Source organism: Xenopus tropicalis, chromosome 6 (assembly GCF_000004195.4).
Source record: "Xenopus tropicalis strain Nigerian chromosome 6, UCB_Xtro_10.0, whole genome shotgun sequence".
NCBI classification, from domain to species: Eukaryota; Metazoa; Chordata; class Amphibia; order Anura; family Pipidae; genus Xenopus; species Xenopus tropicalis.
The window spans coordinates 9,698,588-9,721,288 of record NC_030682.2 but is presented as its reverse complement, the minus strand read 5'-3'; the positions used below and the strand labels follow the sequence as shown (position 1 = coordinate 9,721,288).

Here is a 22,701-nt window from a genome sequence, read left to right as displayed (position 1 = left end):
TTATGTCTATGTGTGTGTTTATTTATTTCATAAAACTGATTAATAATGGTTTTTTATGAGTTAGAAAAACTCTACAGGTCATTTTTACCATTCACTATCAAGACAGCTGTGGTCTGTTGTTCACCACACACGCACGCATATTCTCCCATGTCTTTCACTTCCAAATGATGGATTATTAGCTCTGCAGTAGCCCCATCCACTCTCATTTCATATTTGGGACTTGGTCTCAGAGCTCTTTGCCCCTGTTTCCACTCTACATGGTCAGGAGGTTTGGTCAAGATGCAGCGCAGAGTAACTGTTTCCCCCTCTGTGCTTTCTTCATTGCTCAATTCTTCTTTGAAAAGGATCGGCAGGGCTGAAGATTGCAGATAAATAGGGCACGGTCATTGGTGGATTCAAAGGTTATAAAGAGGCTAAAATGTAACAAACAGTCCTACTGGTTGAAAAGAAGACGAAACCCAAAACAATTCCAAAGAGAACTAGCAAAGATCTTTGTTGGTTACTTTTGAAGGAGAACCATTTGTATGTTGTATAGATACACTGAATGCCTAACTGACTAGATACAGTAACATAGTAACTTAGGTTGACTATCCCCACTCTTTTACAAAAAATCTGGTTTAACCCCAAACTGAATTCAAACTTTATTTTTAATATTAAAACCTGAGCAAAACATTTCAAAATTGCATTATCTGTGAACTACAAATTGCTGACTTCTATTGTCCAAAACTGAAGTCACTTCACATTAGGAATTGTAAATCTGTATGTTCTGCTGAATCCAAATGCTAGAAAAAGTACTGGAATTTTTGCCCCTCCCAAACCACGTTTTAGATTTGGTGCATTCCAACAATATCATATGTGCATGTATATTTGTATATAATTGATATATACTATAACAATGTATTGTCCTAATTAAGTTGTATGGATTGGAATAAGACATAACTTCCATGTTTTTAATGGAGTTCCATTATTATCTCACAGGTAAGATGACATCAAATGGGGTCAAACTCTTAGGACTTTGTAAATTATAATCTAGATGGATAAGAAGATGAATAAAGTGCTAATGATCTTTTACCATTGACTGTTAGATTTGCTGTGGTATCCTGGTCTCCACAAAGACAAGTATAGTCCCCACTATCTTTCACATTTAGGTCATGGATTATTAGCTCAGCGACCAAGTCTTCAATTTTCATTGTATACTTGTCGCTTCCCTTCAGCTGCCTGTGACCTTTCTTCCATTCCACGTTAGTAGTCGGTTTGGAGAGCTCGCAGTGAAGGGTGACCGTTTCTTCTTCTGTGGCTACTGCGTCCCTCAGGTTCTTTTTAAAGAATACCGGAAGTGCTAATTCGCAAAGATAAACCACAACTATCACCTATCACGGTAGGTTAAAATCTCAAGATTTATACATGAATACAAAATGCTATTTTCTTTATTGATTCTGATAAGAGTATAGGAAATTATTGGAGCCTTAATTTCATATTATAATAAGAGAAGCCAGATATTTTGTAACCAAGACATAGCTGATAGTGTTAAGGAAAATAATAAATGATAAACTTTTTTTGTATAAGAATTGTAGAAGACATCCTATAAGGCAGGGATCCCCAACCTTTTATACCTGTGAGCCACATTCAAATGGAAAAAGTTTTGGGGAGCAACACAAGCATGGAAAAGTTCCTGGGGGTACAAATAAGAGCTACAATTGGCTATTTGGTAGCAACTATGTGGACTGGAAGCCTATAGAAGGCTCTGTTTGGCTTTACACTGGTTTTTATGCAGCCAACACTTGCTTCCAGCCAGGAATTCAAAAATAATCACCTGCTTTGAGGCCACTGGGAGCAACACCCAAGGGGTTGGGGAGCAACGTGTTGCCCCTGAGTCACTGGTTGGGGATCACTGCTATAAGTTAATCACTGTACGTTATACATTAAAACAGAAACATGGTGGAAAAGAGAAAACCGTCTACAAATTGCAAGAAACAGCCACGGAGGGTATTTTACCATTCACTGTAAGGGTTGCTGTCGTCTGCTGATTTCCACACTCGCATGTATAATCACCCGAATCGCTTTCTTCAAGATTGCTGATTAAAAGCTCAGCGGAGAAACCTTCCTGCCTCATTGAATATTTCCCACCAGGTTTAAGAGAAGATTGACCCTTTTTCCATTCCAACACAGCTCCCGGTTTGGTTAATTCGCAATGAAGAGTGGCCTGTTGGCCTTCTGTGGCCTTTTCATCTTTTAGTTCCTCACTGAAACGCGGCGGGGAAGCTGAAGAACGGATTGGACATCCAAAAGACAATACTAAATCACTGTCAACAAATAATTACTTTGTGTTTTTGCAAAACATTTCATTCAGTATTGGATCAGGGAATCGGAAAGGCTGAATCCAAGTGGTATTGATACAAAGTCACACCAGAACACGATGGTCTATGATTATCTAGCAATTTTCTCCAATTACTTAGAGATACCCAGTGGGAAAGGATAAAATTGCATCATAGGCCACTTGTGTTCAAAACAATCAAAACTGTTTACAAGGTGCAGAATTTTATTATCAGAGCAACATAAACCTTTTTATTATAGGCATTCAATTTCTCGAGATATTTATGTATGAGAGCAAGATAAAGGAAACCATCCATTTCTAAAATATCTATAATTTTTTTACCTTTTTCAGTATGTTCAGGTAGAATTCCACTCTGTGGACACTGTAGACTTCAGACCATTTTCAATACCACTCAACAATTTTTTTCACCAAGACAACCAGCCAACCTATTTAACACCCATCACTTTCAATATTAGGTTTAGGAAAATATAGGACCAAGGAAAATCGGATCTCAATAACTATATTAGATATGCTCTAGGAATAAGCAGTAGCATCATTTTTTGACAAGAATGAAGAGCAAAGAGTTGACATAGGCAGGAAGGCCAAATAAATGATCATCCAAAATCTGTCATGATCTATGTAAAAGAAACAACTCTTTATTTGTTTAGTTGAATCATTTAAGACTATCATTAGCTTATTTTTTTTCCTGGATGCTGATCAAAGAAATGCTCTACAAACAACCTCCCTGTTTGGTTCATTGAATTATTACCACTGTATAAGGCAGGGATCCCCAACCTTTCTTACTCGTGAGCCACAGTCAAATGTAAAAAGACTTGGGGAGCAACACAAGCACCATAAAAGTTCATGGAGGAGCCAAATAAGGGCTGTGATTGGCTATTAGGCAGCCTCTATGCACCCTATCCGCTTACAGGGGCTTTATTTGGTAGGAAATCTTGTTTTTATTCAACCAAAACTTGCCCCCAAGTCAGGAATTCAAAAATAACTCCCTGGTTTGGGGGCACTGAGAGCAACATCCAAGGGTTTGGGGAGCAACATGTTGCCCCCGAGCCACTGGTTGGGGAACTCTGGTATAAGGGTATATCAATGGATTAAAAAACACAAGATACTAGAAAAGATATTGCCTGCCTTCCTGCATTACCTGGGGACATCCATTAACTCACATGGAAACAGTACAGTGGTTGGGTAGGGTTATTTTCTTTTGTATTTTTCTGACTTTGGCTAAAATCAAAGTTGTAGTGACATGCGTCCATGGTGGCCAAACCATACCAAGTCAAAGTATAAGTTTTTGAGCAAGCAGAATATCCAAGGCTATTGCGATACTAATATCTACAGTTAGTATTAGTGGTTGTATATACAGTATAGTTTATGTATGTGAGTGTATAGATTGGTAAGTATAGGGTGTGGGTGCTGGGTTTACTTGGATGGGTTGGATTTGATGGACTCTGGTCTTTTTTCAACCCTATGTAACTATGTAACTAACTATGTAACTATACAGGCCAGAATCCTTAGGGCCGTGACAGATGGGGAGATTAGTCGCCCGCAACAAATCTCCCTTGTCGACGGCGACTAATCTCCCCGATATGCCATCCCACCGGCTGAAATGTAAATCGCCGGTGGGATGGCATACGCAGCGGCGTGATCGCTGAAATTGCCTCTCGAGGCAATTTCGGTGATTTCGGGAAATCGCTGCGCCACGTATGCCATCCCACCGGCGATTTACATTTCAGCCGGTGGGATGGCATATCGGGGAGATTAGTCGCCGTCGACAAGGGAGATTTGTTGCGGGCGACTAATCTCCCCGTCTGTCATGGCCCTTATGTCCTTGGACCAACAGTTAAAGCAAGGTTTCCAGATAAGGAGGAACATTTGGAAAATCCAGCCTGAAGGACTGCATTGCTTGTATTTATTTTAGGTGCAATTGGTTCGCAATTGATGTTGCTCAGCAACCTGCATTTATTAAAAGTTCTTTCCTAATTTTTCACATGATATGGTAATCTTAAATGTTAAATTATATTATCTTCAGTTATCTTCACTCAGCAATTTACACATTGTGCATATGTGCCTTTCTTCACAAATAGAAATAATTATATTGAAGAAAAATAAGCATGCTGCTATATATAAGGAAATAATATTAGGTTCCACTTGTGTAAATCATTGCTTTGTAACAGGAAAGTAATTCCGGAGGCCCGGGCCCCCCTTTCTGCACATAATTGCTGGTGACCTGTAGCAGGAGCAATATCACGATCCTCATTGCGTACATAATCCGAGGTAGTTACACCGCTGCTTTGTAACAAACTATTATTGTCTGTAAAATGTACTTACTCAACCATCTCCAACAGCCCGTCATTTGACACTGGCATACTAGAGGCATACTAGAGGCATACTAGAGGCATGCTAGAGGTATATTAGAGGCATACTAGAGGTATACTAGAGGCATACTAGAGGCATACTAGAGGTATACTAGAGGTATACTAGAGGTATACTAGAGACATACTAGAGGCATACTAGAGGCATACTAGAGGTATACTAGAGGCATACTAGAGGCATGCTAGAGGTATACTGGAGGCATACTAGAGGTATACTAGAGGCATACTAGAGGCATACTAGAGGTATACTAGAGACATACTAGAGGCATACTAGAGACATGCTAGAGGCATGCTAGAGGTATACTAGAGGCATACTAGAGGTATACTAGAGGCATACTAGAGGCATACTAGAGGCATACTAGAGGCATACTAGAGGTATACTAGAGGCATACTAGAGGTATACTAGAGGCATACTAGAGGTATACTAGAGGTATACTAGAGGCATACTAGAGGTTGTTAAAGAACAACTGGAATAACCCAGGTTAGATATAAGTAGGATAAACCAATTAAACCTAAATAGGTCCATTGTATATCTAAGAACCCATTACACTACTAAAAAAGCAAACCTGAATTACACCATGAATTTTGAGAAGAAACAAATAGGCATTACCAGCTACTGTCACTGCGGCTGTAGTCTTCTGCTCCCCACACACACAGCTATAATCTCCCGAATCCTCCAATACCAGGTCCCGTATTACAAGCTCAGAGACCGCCCCTTCTTGGCGGATTTTATACTTTTTGCTCTGTTTGATCATTCTGTGATCTTTCTTCCATTCTACAGAGACGTTAGCCTTGGTCAGCTCACAGCGCAGGGCGGCACATTCACCTTCTGAGACCTGTTGGGGTTTCAGTCCTTCTTTGAAAAGGGCCGGGAGTTCTACAGGAAACACAAATAAGAACAAAGAACTCAAAAGAAAATCTTCAAACAACATTTATGCCCCTTCAGAAATAACTATTGTTCATAGTACCTAATATACATGATAAGGTGCCATGGTTTCAAATGCATTATAACCTGGCAAGATAGTACAACTATCACCTTAATGGGAAATGTAGTGTCAAAATACTAGGGGTGGCCATTTATTTTGGCACCTCCCATTGACACAAATCCATAACCTTTCCAAAAGAAAGGCACCTCTTCTATAAAAATCCTACTGGCCTGAAGTACTTCCCATGTTTTATATGTTTTTCTATTGGGCAAGGACTATTGTGTCCACTGATGGTGCTAAGTGCCTGCTAAGTGCATGAACATCTTATGTTGCTTAGGGGCATTCAGTGAGCAAGTACCAATGACACCATATAATAAGCACAAGGGCAAATGCTGGGGTTAAAATGACACTAGTAGGTTGCCCTTAGGTTGCCTTCCTCAACAAGTTGTCTTAGGGGCAATTTTTAGTTTTCCATTCTACGCTGTGCTCTTGGCACAATATAAGGACCATGTTGTGACTAAATGGAACAAGGGTTTTGAGTACATTGTTGCTTTCTTACCCTTGACTTTGACACGTGCAGAAGTCTGTTGGTCTCCAGTATCGCAAGTGTAGGTCCCAGAATCCTCCGGCCCTACCTTGTGAATAGTTAAATCTACTAGGCATTCTTTTTGCCTGAATTCATATTTCTCATTGGCTTGAAGGGTTGTGACGCCCTTTTTCCATGTGACAGGGGCATCGGGCTTCGTGACTTCACAAGATAACGTCACAGAGGAGCCTTCTTCAACCTCCGCGTCTTTCAGGTCTTGTTTGAAGCGAACAGGCAGGGCTAGAAATAGGAAAGTGCGGAAATAAATGTGTTATTATTCGTTGGGCATTTCTTGTCAAGAGGAAGCAACCAACTGGCGGGAGGTGAACTGTTCCTGCAGGTGATAACAGTGTTTTCAATAAACAGTGGTGAACAGTAGCTCACAATTGTCCATTTATTTATTTAAGGGGACCTGTCACCCTAAGAAATAATTCCAAATGTAAAATAAACAAATAAACTTTACTTATACTATATAAATAAAATAACTATTGTTGCCTTCAGTCTTGGAAGTACACAATCACTGCCAGCAGGCAGCCGCCATTTTGTAGACGTTGATAGTAAGGCAAAGCTTTGTATCAAGCCAAAATCTTGTTCATGTGATAGAATGGGGGACCAGATGCCCAGACTCATGCTCTGGCTATACAATTAGAGGGTAAGGAGGGAGGGGGAAAGGGAGGAGGGCAATGATATACAGGAAATGCTGAATGGAAAGTGAAAGTAATTGTCTGCCCTACATCTATGCCCAAGGCAGGGATCCCCAACTTTTATACCCGTGAGCCACATTCAAATGGAGAAATATCCTGGGGGTGCAAATAAGAGCTATAATTGAATATTTGGTATCCCCTATGTGGACTGGCAGCCTATAGAAGGCTCTGTTTGGTATTATGCCAGGTTTTTATGCAACCAAAACTTGCCTCCAAGCCAGGAAATCAAAAATAAGCCCCTGCTTTGAGGTCCCTGGGAGCAACATCCAAGGGGTTGAGGAGCAACATGTTGCCCCCGAGCCACTGGTTGGGGATCACTGGTCTATAGCCATATGTCTATTGAGCCACTGGTTGGGGATCACTGGTCTATAGCCATATGTCTATTGAGCCACTGGTTGGGGATCACTGGTCTATAGCCATATGTCTATTGAGCCACTGGTTGGGGATCACTGGTCTATAGCCATATGTCTATTGAGCCACTGGTTGGGGATCACTGGTCTATAGCCATATGTCTATTGAGCCACTGGTTGGGGATCACTGGCCTAAGGCATAGAGGCGGGGCAGGCAATATATGATTGACAGCTGGGATTTTTAAATGAATTTATAATGGGTATGGGTTTCATGTTTAATTTGAAAAGGACTTTTATTATACAGACTATAAAACTATGAATGCACTGCCAAACTGGAAGTAGAAAGAAACATAACGTGATGCTCCTACCAGTCACTGTCACATGGGCCGTGCTCTTTTGGTCTCCGGTATCACAAGTATAGTCTCCAGAATCTTCTGGCTTTGCATTCAGGATAAAGAGCTCAGCCACCGCGCCGAGCAGCTTCATGTTGTACTTGTCTCCATTCTCCAGCACTTGGCTGCCCTTCATCCAGCGCACAGACCCACTCGCCTTGCTCAGCTCACAGTGCAGCTTCACGCTGCCTCCCTCTTTGGCTTTCTCATTCCTGAGCCCGCGTTTGAACAAGACTTGCTCAGCTGGAAGAGAGGCACGTATTTCTATTGTACAGATCTGCCCATAAGTTATGTTATTTTTGTAGAGAGACGTTCTAAAACAGTTGTTTTTTTCCTTTTACCTGGGTCCAATTTTTCAAGTTAGAAAAATCTCTAAAAGAGCCTCGCAGGTAGGGCTGCCTTCCTTTGATAATGTCACAACTGAGCAACAGGGATGATTGTGCCTTTCAATACTGTACCCATTGCAACCTACTGTAGGGGCCCATAGGGTTAAGCTCCCCTATGGCTTTAAACCCCACCTCTTCACATATCCACTGTTACTGGGCAAAGCCCTTTGTATCAGTTTTCAGTTATGTCACTATACCCTATTGGTTTAGTCTGGTTGACCACACCCCTTGCATTCTTATATAGTGTCTAGCAGGAGGGTGTGGCTTCCTCTTTGGCTGCCTCTGTATCTCAGGTGAAGGTCCACTGAGCCTGGGTGCAGAACTAGGCCCCAGTAAGCCATTGGCCTCAGAGTGTCACCAACCACTCTGGTGAAGTTGGGGACAGGGCCCTGTGAACGAGGATAAGTAAGCATAGCAGACTTTGTAATAGCATTCTCTAGGAGAGTGAGATAGTGAGCCTTAGGAAGCAAGGGCAGTTTAATAGCCCCACCAAGGAGAAAGTAGTTCTGGAAGTACCCTTCCATCTGGCAATGTTGCCTCAGTGTAGGGCCACGGAGTAGAGATAGAAGACAGGTTAGAATAAACCCTGATCCCTACTCACACTGAGGACTCTCAAGCTAGGGGTTACCAACCTGAGGAATAAGGTATCTATCCAGACCTATCTCCAAAGGGGTATCAAGCTGACAGGTGCATTTACCCTGCCCAGACTCTACCAAGAGGTCGGATAAAATGGTGTGTACCCTCCTTTGTTTGTCCTAAAGGGGTATTATCAGCTACCCTTTATATCTGTATGTGAGTATAACCTTGCATTTCAATTGTCTTGGACAATAAACTTGTGCTATAGTTCAACTGCAAGAACCTTCTGGCGTCCATCTTTAATAATCTGCAATACACACAGCTACAGTGAGATGTCGTTCAACTACACTCCTTTGCTCCACATGGTGTCTTCCACCTAATCGAAGGCCCATCCTGTTTAAGAGAGTCGCATGTAACACATTCTCTATAACCATACTAGCCTGGGTTTTGCCTAAATATAGCCAAACACTACTTTACCAGTTGCTCTGGCTAAGAAATGCTACAGGGCTGCTTCTCTCTTTTGGACCCCTAAAGGCAGAGGTGCATTGGTGCCAGGATAGAATTAAGAACAGTTGAATGATGACAGTACTGGTGCAACCAATCATAATTTGCTTATAGCCTATTAGAGAGAGCCTTTTTACATGGTCAGATGCAATGGAGGTGCACTGCAAAGCCAGTTGCAGTGGACCTTCTTACAAATGTGATGTCTAACCAGCAAAACCCCTCCACGCAGATGAATACTGTGCTATCTCTACCTTGATTGGTTAGGCTCTAACTTAAGCTAGATACTTGGGATAGGGCAATGATGAAAAATTAAGACAGCTATAGGCAGTGTCAGACTGGCCTACAGGATACCAGGAAAACTCCCGGTGGGCCCAGGTGTCAGTGGGACCTCCTGCTCTTGACCATTTGGCCTACTTCATGGTCATTTGCTATTTCTGAAGGGGAAGAAAGAGGAGAAATAGATGGAAGGATAGATACTAGCATGTAAATAAAAGAGATTGGGAGAATAAAGAGGTTGGGTGAGGAAAGGAGAAATATAGTTAGGAGAGTGGGCCTGGGGTCTAAGGTTTTCTGGTGGGCCCTGGGGTCCCAGTCCGACATTGGCTATTTGGTCCCACCTGTAAATAGCACTCATAAGTTAGCTGTGTGGGATCTTTACCTTTCACAGTTAGAGTTGCTGAGGATTTCCTATCCCCAGTTGCACATATATAGGTTCCAGCATCTTCCTCTACCAAATGATGGATCAGTAATTCCACCCTGTGGTCTTTCACTCGCATTTCATGCTTCTTGCTGGCTTTAAGTACATTTCCGTCCTTGCTCCATTCCACCTCAGCGTTAGGGTTGGACAGTTCACACCACAGCGTAGCTGTTTCCCCTTCCACAGCCTCGGCGCTCTGCAGCTCCCGCTTGAAATAGGCCTGTGGGGCTAAAATGGCAGAAAGACCAGATGATATAGGATGCTGGAAGCCAGTACAGACCTGTTTCATTGGCCAATGCAGATACATTTACGAAGCCATTGTAGTTGTTTCCATTTCATAAAGCTTTCAGATTATAGTGAATTGTCATTGTGGCATGCATTAGTAATATCTTTACATGATATAAGGGCTCACAACTGTGTATTATCCTTTGTATTTGTGCAATGGAAAGTGTGTTGCTATGTACAATAAATGTAAGGACAAAATGAAGGATAAAGAGGAAGAATATGTCTCCTGATAATGTCTGATTATGAATACACGTATGGGACCTGTTACCCAGAATGCTCGGGACCTGGCGTTTTCCAGATAAGGGGTCTTTCCATAATTTGGATCTCCATACCTTAAGTCTGCTAAAAAATAATTTAAACATTAAATAAACCCAATAGGGCTGTTCTGCCCCCAATAAGGGGTAATTATATCTTAGTTGGGATCAAGTACAGGTACTGTTTTATAATTACAGAGAAAAGGGAATCATTTAACCATTAAATAAACCCAATAGGGCTGTTCTGCCCCAATAAGGGGTAATTATATCTTAGTTGGGATCAAGTACAGGTACTGTTTTATTATTACAGAGAAAAGGGAATCATTTAACCATTAAATAAACCCAATAGGGCTGTTCTACCCCAATAAGGGGTAATTATATCTTAGTTGGGATCAAGTACAGGTACTGTTTTATTATTACAGAGAAAAGGGAATCACTTAACCATTAAATAAACCCAATAGGGCTGTTCTGCCCCCAATAAGGGGTAATTATATCTTAGTTGGGATCAAGTACAGGTACTGTTTTATTATTACAGAGAAAAGGGAATCATTTAACCATGAAATAAACCCAATAGGGCTGTTCTGCCCCCAATAAGGGGTAATTATATCTTAATTGGGATCAAGTACAGGTACTGTTTTATTATTACAGAGAAAAAAATAAATATTTTTTTAAAAATGTGAATTCTTTTCTTAAAATGGAGTCAATGGGAGATGGCCATTCCATAATTCGGAACTTTCTGGATAACGGGTCCCATACGTGTACAGCTTATTAACATGTTAAATAACCAACATACCTAACTGGGGCAAATACTATAACTCTTGTTTAATGAGTAAGGTCACCAACTAAAATCTCCATCGTTACAAAAATAACATTGCTATACCTTTTCGTCAGTCATATTCCTTGCAAAATACATCCCACTGTAAAAAGAACTACAAAACTGAACATTTTTTATGACAAAATGCAATTTAGTGAACCATGCGTAGAGAAAGAGAAAAAGATTAGAAGAATGCAAGATGAAAGTTAAATACAGACACTGAGGTGAACATTAACAGGCTTCCCGATGGTCACATTCACGTGTAACAAGAGGTGTACAGAATGGTTGGGGATTAGATCTCACAAGGTTGTCTTCTAGACTTCTTGCAGGAAACAAAATCATACTGTGTAATGTCTGTTATGAGAGGAAGACGTAAGAACTTAACAGAAATTGCAACGATGGTCCACTGATATTTGGGCAGAAGAAGAAGTAGTTTATTTGAGGTGCTTCTTCTATCTTGGTCTGTTTTGCCTTGACTGATTCAAAAAGAATGATGCCATGTAAACGTATGGAGCCTGCTTATTGAGAAAATAAGGATGACTAGCTGAGATAAGTACTCATTATAGGTGATTTATGTCTTTGGTAAAAAAACATCAAAAATACGTTGGCTTTCTGCAACACCTTCATTATAAGATCCAAAGGTTTGTTAAAAGAATGATCAGCTAAGAATGATCTTCCAGTTCAGTATATTAAGGCTGAGACCTATATATTCCTTTATCATCAGGGCAGTGACCACTTGCTTCTAGAGAAGGTCAGTGAGTTGATTAAACTCTTTGGTCAACAATTGCTTCTACTACAGCTTGGCTTGCAACTATGGTGTTCTACTGTTACTCCTTGTTCTAATAAATTGTTGCTCAGGAACATGAAGCACAAAAATGGTTGGTCTTCAGACATAGGCTATGCCTTTAGGTGGTCCTAGAAGATCTAAAGATAGCACACAATGATCAATGTATGTCTTTTTAGCGTGTTGCAGTTATCTGCTGAGTTCTCACAAGGTTCTTTGGATTAGTTTCTGACAAGGCCAAACATTCTGCTCATAATATCTTACCCTTAACAGCAACAACTGCACTAGTTTTAGAGGTCCCAAATTCACAGACATATGTGCCACTGTCTATGCCCATTGCATTACAAATGACAAGAGAAGCTTCACATCCAGATCTATCAATTTGGAACTTGGACGATGGCCTGAGAACTTTTCCATCTTTGTACCATTTTACAGACCCATTTGCTTTGGAGGTCTTACAGTGAAGAGTCACATTCTCCCCCTCCGTAACTTCACAATCACTCAGTGCCTTTGTAATAATGCAAGGTTTCTCTAAAACAACATAGAACCACAACTTTAGAAGGTTCACTTATAGCAAATGACATAAAGTTACAATAATTTGGAAGACCCCGCCTGAATTTTCCTCTGTGAAACATTGGGTTTCATAAAACCAAAGTCTGAGCCAGATATTTGGGAATATAACCAATATGGTTATATTCCCAAATATCTGGCTCCAGGGTCGGACTGGGGGGGGGTGAAGGGCCCACCGGGGCCGTGCCCATAGCCCGCCCATATGGCCCACACCCATAGCCTCCCCCCCAGAGGGGCCCCCCTAACCACCCTCGCAGGGCCCCCCATCCAGGGGTTGGGTCGCCACAAGTCCGACCCTGTCTGGCTCAAATTTTGGTTGGTTTGTCATATTTCTAGATCCCATGAAGCTATTGGCTCAGCTCTACCTAACTGATATGTTTTGATAGAAATGTTCACCTTCTATTTATAGCTCTTTCTGTAAACATTTAAGTCAAAAGGGTTGAGGAGACCACCTCATATGTATGCAAATAGACCAAGGGGATTATGGGAACAAATTCCATAAGGATCCTAAAAAAAAACCCTTCACTACACCGATGAGCCCCAAGAAGGGTGAAACCGGTCTGTAGTTGGGAATCTGATCAGCTATTAGCTATGTTGGTCTATGTGAGACAACATGCATGTCTTCCATGTTAAAGACCTGGCCATTCCCACCTTTGTACACTATTACCTTTGACTACCAAATTTACAGATGATTTTTGATTTCCAGCTTCGAAAGTGACCACGCCACAGTCCTTTAATGAAAGTTGCTTCAGGGATAGAGTATGGTATCCATCAGGATGGGCTTGAATCTCATTTACATCATTGGTATGCAATGGGGTTTTGTCCAAGGACCACTGTACGTTTCTGTAATGTGCTGGAGAGATTCTACATTTAAATGTGGCACTTTCCCCTTCATAAACTTCAATGTCTTCCAGGTCTTCAACTATAAGAACTTTGTGGCCTAAAATTAACATAGAGAGTTGAAACACCTAGTTCCAGACATACCACGTGTGGTCTTTTCTTAGAAAAATGAATCCACAATATTTTCCACCAGTGCCACTTGGGCACCTGTTTCATTACAGGTAACTACCTAAATAAAAATAGGAACTGGAATAAAGTTTATTAATCCACTCTTTAAAGTGATGGCTATCTGCTTGTGCCCTAGACCGATATTTCAGTCGGTCGTAAGAACAGTTGACTGTCTAATGAATTCTAAACCAATGTACAACCACCATGGTCAAAGATAAGAGGTTTTCATCTAGAGTTGTGGCTAGCTAGTGATGTCTTTCCCTCATTGCGTCATGGCGACACATCTCCTTGGTCACTGCAGCTCAATAAACATCAGCTGAGATGTCTATGAAGATTTTCATTCATCCAGGTCATGGTATATCTAGTATAAATAAATCTAAAGCAACTGGACTTGTTAAGTAATCATTGAAGACGTTTCACTACTCATCCGAGCAGCTTCTTCAGTTCAACTGGCTGGTATGGGAAGTCCTCAGCATAAGAACTCTTCCACTAAGTGCCATTGTGATTGGATTAGTGGAAGAGTATATATGCTGAGGACTTCCCATACCAGTCAGTTGAACTGAAGAAGCTGCTCGGATGAGTAGTGAAACGTTTTCAATGATAACCTAACAAGTCCAGTTGCTTTAGATTATTTATACTAGATATCAGCTGAGAGATGTTCATTGTTGCTCCTGCCCAAACTACCCCAACAGTAAGTATTCTCTCAAGGTTGAGGTTCTTCTCAGATTAATGAAAATCAATGCTTAAAGAAGAACAAGACAATCATACCTAAAATAAGCAAAATAGGAAAAAGAAAAATGTACAGCATATTGTTACTTTGGGGCTGATTTACTAAGACACGATTTCGAATCCGAATTGGAAAAATTCCGATTGGAAACGAACATTTTGCGACTTTTTCGTATTTTTTGCGATTTTTTCGGCGTCTTTACGATTTTTGCGTAAAAACGCGAGTTTTTCGGCGTCTTTATGATTTTTGCGTAAAAACGCGAGTTTTTCGTAGCCATTACGAAAGTTGCGCAAAGTCGCGATTTTTTCATAGCGTTAACACTTGCGCGCAAAGTCGCGCCTTTTTCGTAGCGTTAAAACTTAAAAGGCGCAAAGTTTCGCGCAAGTTTTAACGCTACGAAAAAATCGCAACTTTGCGCAACTTTCGTAATGCCTACGAAAAACTTGCGTTTTTACGCAAAAATCGTAAAGACGCCGAAAAACTCGCATTTTTACGCAAAAATCGTAAAGACGCCGAAAAAAATCACAAAATTACCGATCATTACGAAAAAAACGCAATCGGACGCATTCGGCCCGTTCGTGGGTTAGTAAATGTGCCCCATAGTGTATATATTGTCAACTGAAAACACTGAAAACTATGGAAATCATTCATCAAGACTAGTGATGAGTAGTGATGAGCGAATCTGTCCCATTTCTCTTTGGCATAAAATTTGCGAAACAGCAAGAAAATTTGCGAAACAGTGAAAAATTTGTTAAACGCATTTGTGGCAATTTTTTTGTCGCCCGTGTCTTTTTTGTCGCTCACATCTATTTTTTTTTGTTGCCCGTATCTATTTTCTGTTGCTGCGGCTATTTTTTTGTCGCCTGCGGGTTTTTAGACTCAACCGCGCCCATTTTGATGCAACCACGCCCAATTTGACTCGACCACGTCCAATTTGACCCGCAACAAAAATAATTCCATGCAACAACACTTTTTTGCAGCGAATTTGGTTTGTGAAACAATTCGCCAATGGCGAAATGCGGAAGTTCGCTGCGAATCCATGCCTGGCGAAAAAATTCGCTCATCACTAGTGATAAGCATATTTTTGGCAAGCATGGATTCACAGATAAATTCCGCATTTCACCATTGGCAAATTGTTTTGCCAAACTTCTGTGAAAATTCGGTGCAGAAAAATTCGTTTCGTGTCCAAAAATTTCGCCGCGCATCAAATTGGGCACAGTTGCATCAAAAAAGGGCACAGTTGTGTAAAAAAAACCATGGGCGACAAAATAGACATGAGCAAAAAAAGAAATCTTGCGTGATTTTCTTTGTTGCTCGCGTCTATTTTGTCGCCGTTTCTCGAATGATATGGCGAAGCGAAACAGAACTGATTCGCTCATCACTAATCAAGTTTTATGTTACCTCAGTAATTACATGGTTCCCTGTACTGGGTGGTCATTTCTCACCCAGCAATATGATAAGTGATACACCTACAGTGCAGCATGCTGGGATATATGTGGGCATGTGTCCATAAATACGGAATGCTTAGTGGTCCAATTCAAGCCAAGTATTCTTACCTTTAACAGTGAGGTTGGCCTTGGTCTGCGCGTCCCTAATATCACATATATAGATGTCACTGTCGCTCTTCTCCAAGTCGTTGACCTGCAGGCTGAGGGCAATGCCTTTCTGACTTATTTCATATTTCTCACTTGGTTTGATCTCTGTTATCCCTTTTCTCCAGGATACGGAGGGTGCAACCTTCTCTGTCTCACAGCTAAACACTGCAGACTCTCCTTCTTCAATTTTAACATCTGACATTTCTTTGGTGAAACTGTTGAGTTTTTCTATTAAAACAAACCAAAACCAAGAACATTGTTTAGGGAAGAGGCTGCAACTGCTTAACTGAGATAAAATGACCTTAACATCTAGATATTTGACAGAAATTCTGGCAAAATTTATGTTCATAAGAACATTTGACTGAATGTTAACAATACACCTCCCAATGACTTCTATAGGGACTGACAAGGAGAATCTTAAGTTATATCCCACTGATAGGTCCTGAATATATAGATAATTAATCAACAAATTAATCAGTGGAACAAACTCAATTTTTAACAAAAAAATTTCAAAAAATACAAACATACTATTCCAAACGACAAACAGGTGTCTCCCAGTGCCTCATGGTACCCATACTCCGCCCTCCTAACGCATTTCGCACCATTGGGTGCTTCATCAGAATAAACGTTTGTATTTTTGGTTATAAATTGAGCCAAGAAATGTTTGTTTCATCTACTGATTAAGTTATAGGAACTCAATAGATTTCATCTGCAACATTGTGTCATAACAAATTTGAGATTTTTTTATTGGGATTGATAAATCTTAAAAACTCAAATTTGAAAAAAATTTACAATTGCAAATTTTTAGCTTCGATTGCAGAGAAAACACCATCTTGAACTTTAGTAAATCAGACCGTTAGTGCCTGGTCCTTCCTTGCTGATTCTCTCATCTACATACAGGTTTTGGAACGTGAATATTTCTTTGTAGTAAAATCATATTGTATTCTAGGTTTTTCTAGAAATGGGATTGTTTAATTATACAAAAAAATAGGGTAAAAGTGATTTGATAAATGTAAATAAATATAGAATAAGAAACATAAGTTGATTGATAAATTGATAGTAAATGAATTGATAAATATAGTAAAAGTAATTACAAAATGTAAATAAAGAATAAGAAACATAAATTGATTGATAAATTGATAGTAAATGAATTGATAAATATAGTAAAAGTAATTTCTAATAATTTCTAATAATAATGAACTTATCTCTAACATTTGTGTGGGTGAGCATTTGGGGAACAGTGATCACAACATGGTCTCCTTTGAGATAATGCTGCAGAGACAGCGCTATAAGGGAGTAACTAAAACACTCAATTTTAGACGTGCAGACTTTGCCAGTATAAGGGCATCTCTGCAATGTGTCAACTGGGAAAGGCTTTTCATGGGGTTAGACACAGAAGGAAAATGGAACATCTTTAAAACATTGCTTTGTAGGTATACGCAACAGTATATCCCCCTAGTAAGCAAGGAGAGGCATCGCAAAGCAAAACCTTTATGGCTGAATAAAAGTGTTATTGTCGAGGTTGGTAAGAAAAAACGTGCTTTTAGGGCATTCAAGTTAGCTGGGACAGCAGAAACTTTCATCAGGTACAAGGAAGCAAATAAAGCATGCAAAAAAGCTATCAGGCAAGCTAAAATAGAGATGGAAAGGGATATTGCTGCTAGGAGTAAAAAGAATCCAAAATTATTTTTTAATTATGTGAATAGTAAAAAAATGAAGCAAGAAGGGGTGGGAACTTTATTATCACGGGGGGGTACGTTGGTTGATGAAAACGGGGAAAAAGCTGAAATTTTGAACTCTTATTTTTCATCTGTCTATACATCTGAGGAGCCAGATAATGAAGGCTTCCCTTGTAATATGCCCAGTTCTAGTAATTTAGCTACTGACGCATGGGTCACTCGGGAGGAAATTCAAAAGAGACTTGAACATGTAAAGGTAAACAAGGGTCCAGGGCCGGATGGGATTCATCCCAGGGTATTAAATGAGCTGAGCGCTGTGATTGCCAAACCTCTTCACTTAATTTTTCAGGATTCATTGAGGTCTGGCATGGTGCCAAGAGACTGGCGGATTGCTAATGTGGTGCCGTTATTTAAAAAGGGATCCCGTTCTCAGCCTGAAAACTATAGGCCTGTTAGTCTGACATCAGTAGTAGGAAAACTTTTGGAAGGGGTAATAAGGGATAGGGTACTTGAATACATTGCAGTTCACAATACTATTAGTTTGTGCCAGCATGGTTTTATGCGTAACAGATCTTGCCAGACTAATTTAGTTGCCTTTTATGAGGAGGTGAGTAGGAACCTTGATGCTGGAATGGCAGTTGATGTCATCTACTTGGACTTTGCTAAAGCGTTTGATACAGTACCTCACAGAAGGTTAATGATCAAATTAAGGAATATTGGCCTAGAACATAATATTTGTAATTGGATAGAGAACTGGCTGAAGGATAGAGTACAAAGAGTGGTTGTAAATGGAACATTTTCTAATTGGACCAGTGTGGTTAGTGGAGTACCGCAGGGGTCAGTCCTTGGGCCTTTGCTGTTTAACTTGTTTATTAATGACCTGGAGGTGGGCATAGACAGTATTGTTTCTATTTTTGCTGATGACACTAAATTGTGCAAAACTATAAGTTCCATGCAGGATGCTGCCGCTTTGCAGAGCGATTTGACAAAATTAGATAACTGGGCAGCAAACTGGAAAATGAGGTTCAATGTTGATAAGTGCAAAGTTATGCACTTTGGTAGAAATAATATAAACGCAAACTATCTACTGAATGGTAGTGTGTTGGGGGTTTCCTTAATGGAGAAGGATCTAGGGGTTTTTGTTGATAACAAGTTGTCTAATTCCAGGCAGTGTCATTCTGTGGCTACTAAAGCAAATAAAGTGCTGTCTTGTATAAAAAAGGGCATTGACTCAAGGGATGAGAACATAATTTTGCCCCTTTATAGGTCCCTGGTAAGGCCTCACCTTGAGTATGCAGTGCAGTTTTGGGCTCCAGTCCTTAAGAAGGATATTAATGAGCTGGAGAGAGTGCAGAGACGTGCAACTAAACTGGTTAAGGGGATGGAAGATTTAAACTATGAGGTTAGACTGTCGAGGTTGGGGTTGTTTTCTCTGGAAAAGAGGCGCTTGCGAGGGGACATGATTACTCTGTACAAGTACATTAGAGGGGATTATAGGCAGTTGGGGGATGTTCTTTTTTCCCATAAAAACAATCAACGCACCAGAGGTCACCCCTTTAGATTAGAGGAACGGAGCTTCCATTTGAAGCAGCGTAGGTGGTTTTTCACGGTGAGGGCAGTGAGGTTATGGAATGCCCTTCCTAGTGATGTGGTAATGGCAGATTCTGTTAATGCCTTTAAGAGGGGCCTGGATGAGTTCTTGATCAATCAGAATATCCAAGGCTATTGTGATACTAATATCTACAGTTAGTACTAGTGGTTGTATTTATAGTTTATGTATGTGAGTATAGATTGGTAGGTGTGGGTTAGGTGTGCTGGGTTTACTTGGATGGGTTGAACTTGATGGACACAGGTCTTTTTTCAACCCTATGTAACTATGTAACTATGTAACTATGTAATTAAAAAATGTAAATAAAGAATAAGAAACATAAATTGATTGATAAATTGATAGTATATGAATTGTTAGTAAATGAATTGATAAATATAGTAAAAGTAATTAAAAAATGTAAATAAATAAAGAATAAGAAACATAAATTGATTGCTAAATTGATAGTATCTGAATTGATAGTAAATGAATTGATAAATATAGTAAAAGTAATTAAAAATGTAAATAAATATAGAATAAGAAACATAAATTGATTGATAAATTGATAGTAAATGAATTGATAAATATAGTAAAGGTAATTGAAAAATGTAAATAAATATAGAATAAGAAACATAAATTGATTGATAAATTGATAGTAAATGAATTGATAAATATAGTAAAGGTAATTGAAAAATGTAAATAAATATAGAATAAGAAACATAAATTGATTGATAAATTGATAGTATATGAATTGATAGTAAATTAATTGATAAATATAGTAAAAGTAATTAGAAAATGTGAATAAATATAGAATAAGAAACATAAATTGATTGATAAATTGATAGTATATGAATTGATAAATATAGTAAAAGTAATTAAAAAATGTAAATAAATATAGAATAAGAAACATAAATTGATCGATAAATTGATAGTATGTGAATTGATAAATATAATAAAAGTAATTAAAAAATGTAAATAAATATAGAATAAGAAACATAAATTGATTGATAAATTGATAGTATATGAATTGATAGTGAATGAATTGATAAATATAGTAAAAGTAATTAAAAAATGTAAATAAATATAGTATAAGAAATAAATCCATTCAATGAACAATGAATATTTTTTTTTCTATTTATATCTAGCATGATTATCTCTTATAATTTATACAGGTAACGTTTAGGGATACACCAAACCCACTTTTTTGGGTTCGGCCGAACCCCCGAACCCACCCTGATGGATTCTGCCGAAACTGAATCCATCAAAAAAAGGCTGTATTCGGGCCGAATCTCGAACCGAATCCGGAATTCCGTGCATCCCTAGTAACTTTATAACTTGCTTTACCTTTTATTTGAACGTTGGCCTTCGTTTTGGAGATGCTGGTCTCACATGTATACTCTCCAGAGTCTTTTGCCGTCACTTCATGGATTGTCATTTTGGTTTCAGTTCCTTCCTGGAAAAATTCGTATTTTTGGCTTTTCTTCAGCACCTTCCCATCTTTGCTCCATTTGACATTTGTGTCTTCTTTGGATAGCTCACACCTCAAGACGATGTCTTCTCCCACTGGAACAGTTTTATCTTCCAGTGGTTTTGTTATTTCAGCTGGTTTTTCTGAAGGAAAGAATAAAGGAGATTTATAAGCTCATGTGGCTCTTGAATAAGCTGAAGAAGTTATTCTGAGATCAATAAATTGCAAATAGTGATGAGCGAATCTGTCCCATTTCGCTTCATCAAAAAGTTCACAAAACTGCTGAAACATCACTAATTGCAAACCATAGACCTGTAACTAAACACAACTGTGTCCTAGTGAAGGTATTTTTTCCATGAGGTATATTTCTAGCTCCCATGACTGCCTCTATGTAAAATAACTAAGTGGGTGAAGCTTTGGCTACTGGCTCAGCTCTACCTAATTTATATGCTTTGATAGGAATGTTCACCTTCTATTTACAGCTCTTTCTATAAACATTTAAGTCAAAAGGGTTGAGGAGACCACCTCATACGTATGTAAATAGACCAAAGGGATTCTGGGAACAAATTCCATAAGGATCCTTAAAAAACCCTGCACTACACTGATGAGCCCCAAGAAAGAAGAAACCGGTCTGTAGTTGGGAATCTGATCAGCTATTATCCCGGCTTCTGCTTTAAACCCAGTGGGTGAGCTTTGGCCTATAGGATAAACCCATGTAAATGGGATTTTTTTAGGAGCCTTATGGAATTTATTCCCAGAATTCCTTTGGTTTCCATATGTATGAGGGGGTCTCCTAAACCCTATTGACTTGTTTGTGAATCCCCACTCCTGGCTCTCCCTAAGCTGATCAGAAAACCCTGCACTACACTAATGAGCCCCAAGAAGGGCGAAACCAGTCTGTAGTTGGGAATCTGATCAGCTATTATCCCGGCTTCTGCTTGAAAACCCAGTGGGTGAGCTTTAGCCTATAGGATAAACCCATGTAAATGGGACTTTCTTGGAGCTCTTTGGGGTTATTTCTCAGGATTCCTTTTGTTTATTTGGATATGTATGAGATAGTCTCCTCAATCCAAATGATTTGTTTCTGAATCCAAACTCCTGGCTCTCCCTAAGCTGATCAGAAAACCCTGCACTACACTGATGAGCCCCAAGAAGGGCAAAACTGGTCTGTAGTTGGGAATCTGATGAGCTATTAACCCGGCTTCTACTTTAAACCCAGTGGCTGAGCTTTAGCCTATAGGATAAACCCATGTAAATGGTATTTTTTAGGAGCCTTAAGGAATTTGTTCCCAGAATCCCTTTGGTCTGTTAACATTTGGGAGGGCAGTAATATTATCCATCATTACCTTTAATAGTCAGTGATGCCTTGGAGTTCAGATTTCGAGCTGTGAATACGACTTCCCCAGCATCCCTTGCTCTCACTTCCTTAATAGAAAGCACATATTTACGTCCCTTATTGGAGACATTGAAGCGCTTGTCCCCCTCTACACTCTGTCCATTCACCGTCCAGGAACATTCATCAATGCTCTCGTGAGAAAGGATGCACTCAAAGGTACAACTCTCGCCCTCTTTAGCCTCGCAGCTCTTGAGACGTTTAGTGATGCCAATATTGAGCTCTATTAGGGTTAATAAGTTAAAAAAAATACACAGTGGAATATGTTTTAGTCATATGTTGAAATAAACAATATTGGGCAATTAAAAAATACGATGTAAATGTTATATGTGCCGCATTGCCATTTTCATAAGAACAAAAGATGAACAAATGGCTCATTAAGGGAAAAGTGCATTTTATACTTAAGGTGGCCATACACGGAAAGATTCGCTCATTTGGCAAGCCAAGCGAGCAGATCTTTTCCTGATATGCCAACCTAAAGGTGGTCAATATGGGGCTAATTCGATCGCTTGGACCTAGGGTGGGCATAGGCACCGTAGTATTGGGGACCACATCAATGAGCCAATGTAGTCCCCAATCCGATGGAAAATCAAACCTGCCCGATCAAGATCTGGCCAACGGTTGGGTAGGCCATTGGGGGTGCCCATACACGGGCAGATAAGCTGCTGAAAAGTCCTAAAAGACCCGAATCGGCAGTTAAAATCTGTCCGTGTATGG

General features: G+C 39.7%; 1 protein-coding gene across 21 annotated transcripts in view; it reads right to left on the bottom strand.

Moving 5' to 3' along the window:
- The window catches only part of obscn (obscurin, cytoskeletal calmodulin and titin-interacting RhoGEF), a 241,276-nt gene that overhangs the window by 148,309 nt on the left and 70,266 nt on the right, over positions 1-22,701 (bottom strand). For 16 of the 21 annotated variants that reach the window (XM_031903695.1, XM_031903696.1, XM_031903701.1 and 13 more), the window contains 12 exons: positions 21,938-22,207; positions 20,468-20,734; positions 15,821-16,087; positions 13,197-13,469; positions 12,224-12,490; positions 9,784-10,050; positions 7,636-7,902; positions 6,187-6,453; positions 5,312-5,578; positions 1,996-2,262; positions 1,073-1,339; positions 89-355 (listed from right to left, as the gene is read on the bottom strand). In XM_031903695.1, coding sequence (XP_031759555.1) covers positions 89-355; positions 1,073-1,339; positions 1,996-2,262; positions 5,312-5,578; positions 6,187-6,453; positions 7,636-7,902; positions 9,784-10,050; positions 12,224-12,490; positions 13,197-13,469; positions 15,821-16,087; positions 20,468-20,734; positions 21,938-22,207 — 3,213 coding nt within the window. The remainder of the gene's footprint in view (positions 1-88; positions 356-1,072; positions 1,340-1,995; positions 2,263-5,311; positions 5,579-6,186; positions 6,454-7,635; positions 7,903-9,783; positions 10,051-12,223; positions 12,491-13,196; positions 13,470-15,820; positions 16,088-20,467; positions 20,735-21,937; positions 22,208-22,701) is intronic. The other 5 variants (XM_031903707.1, XM_031903710.1, XM_031903711.1 and 2 more) reach the window with 2 other exon arrangements.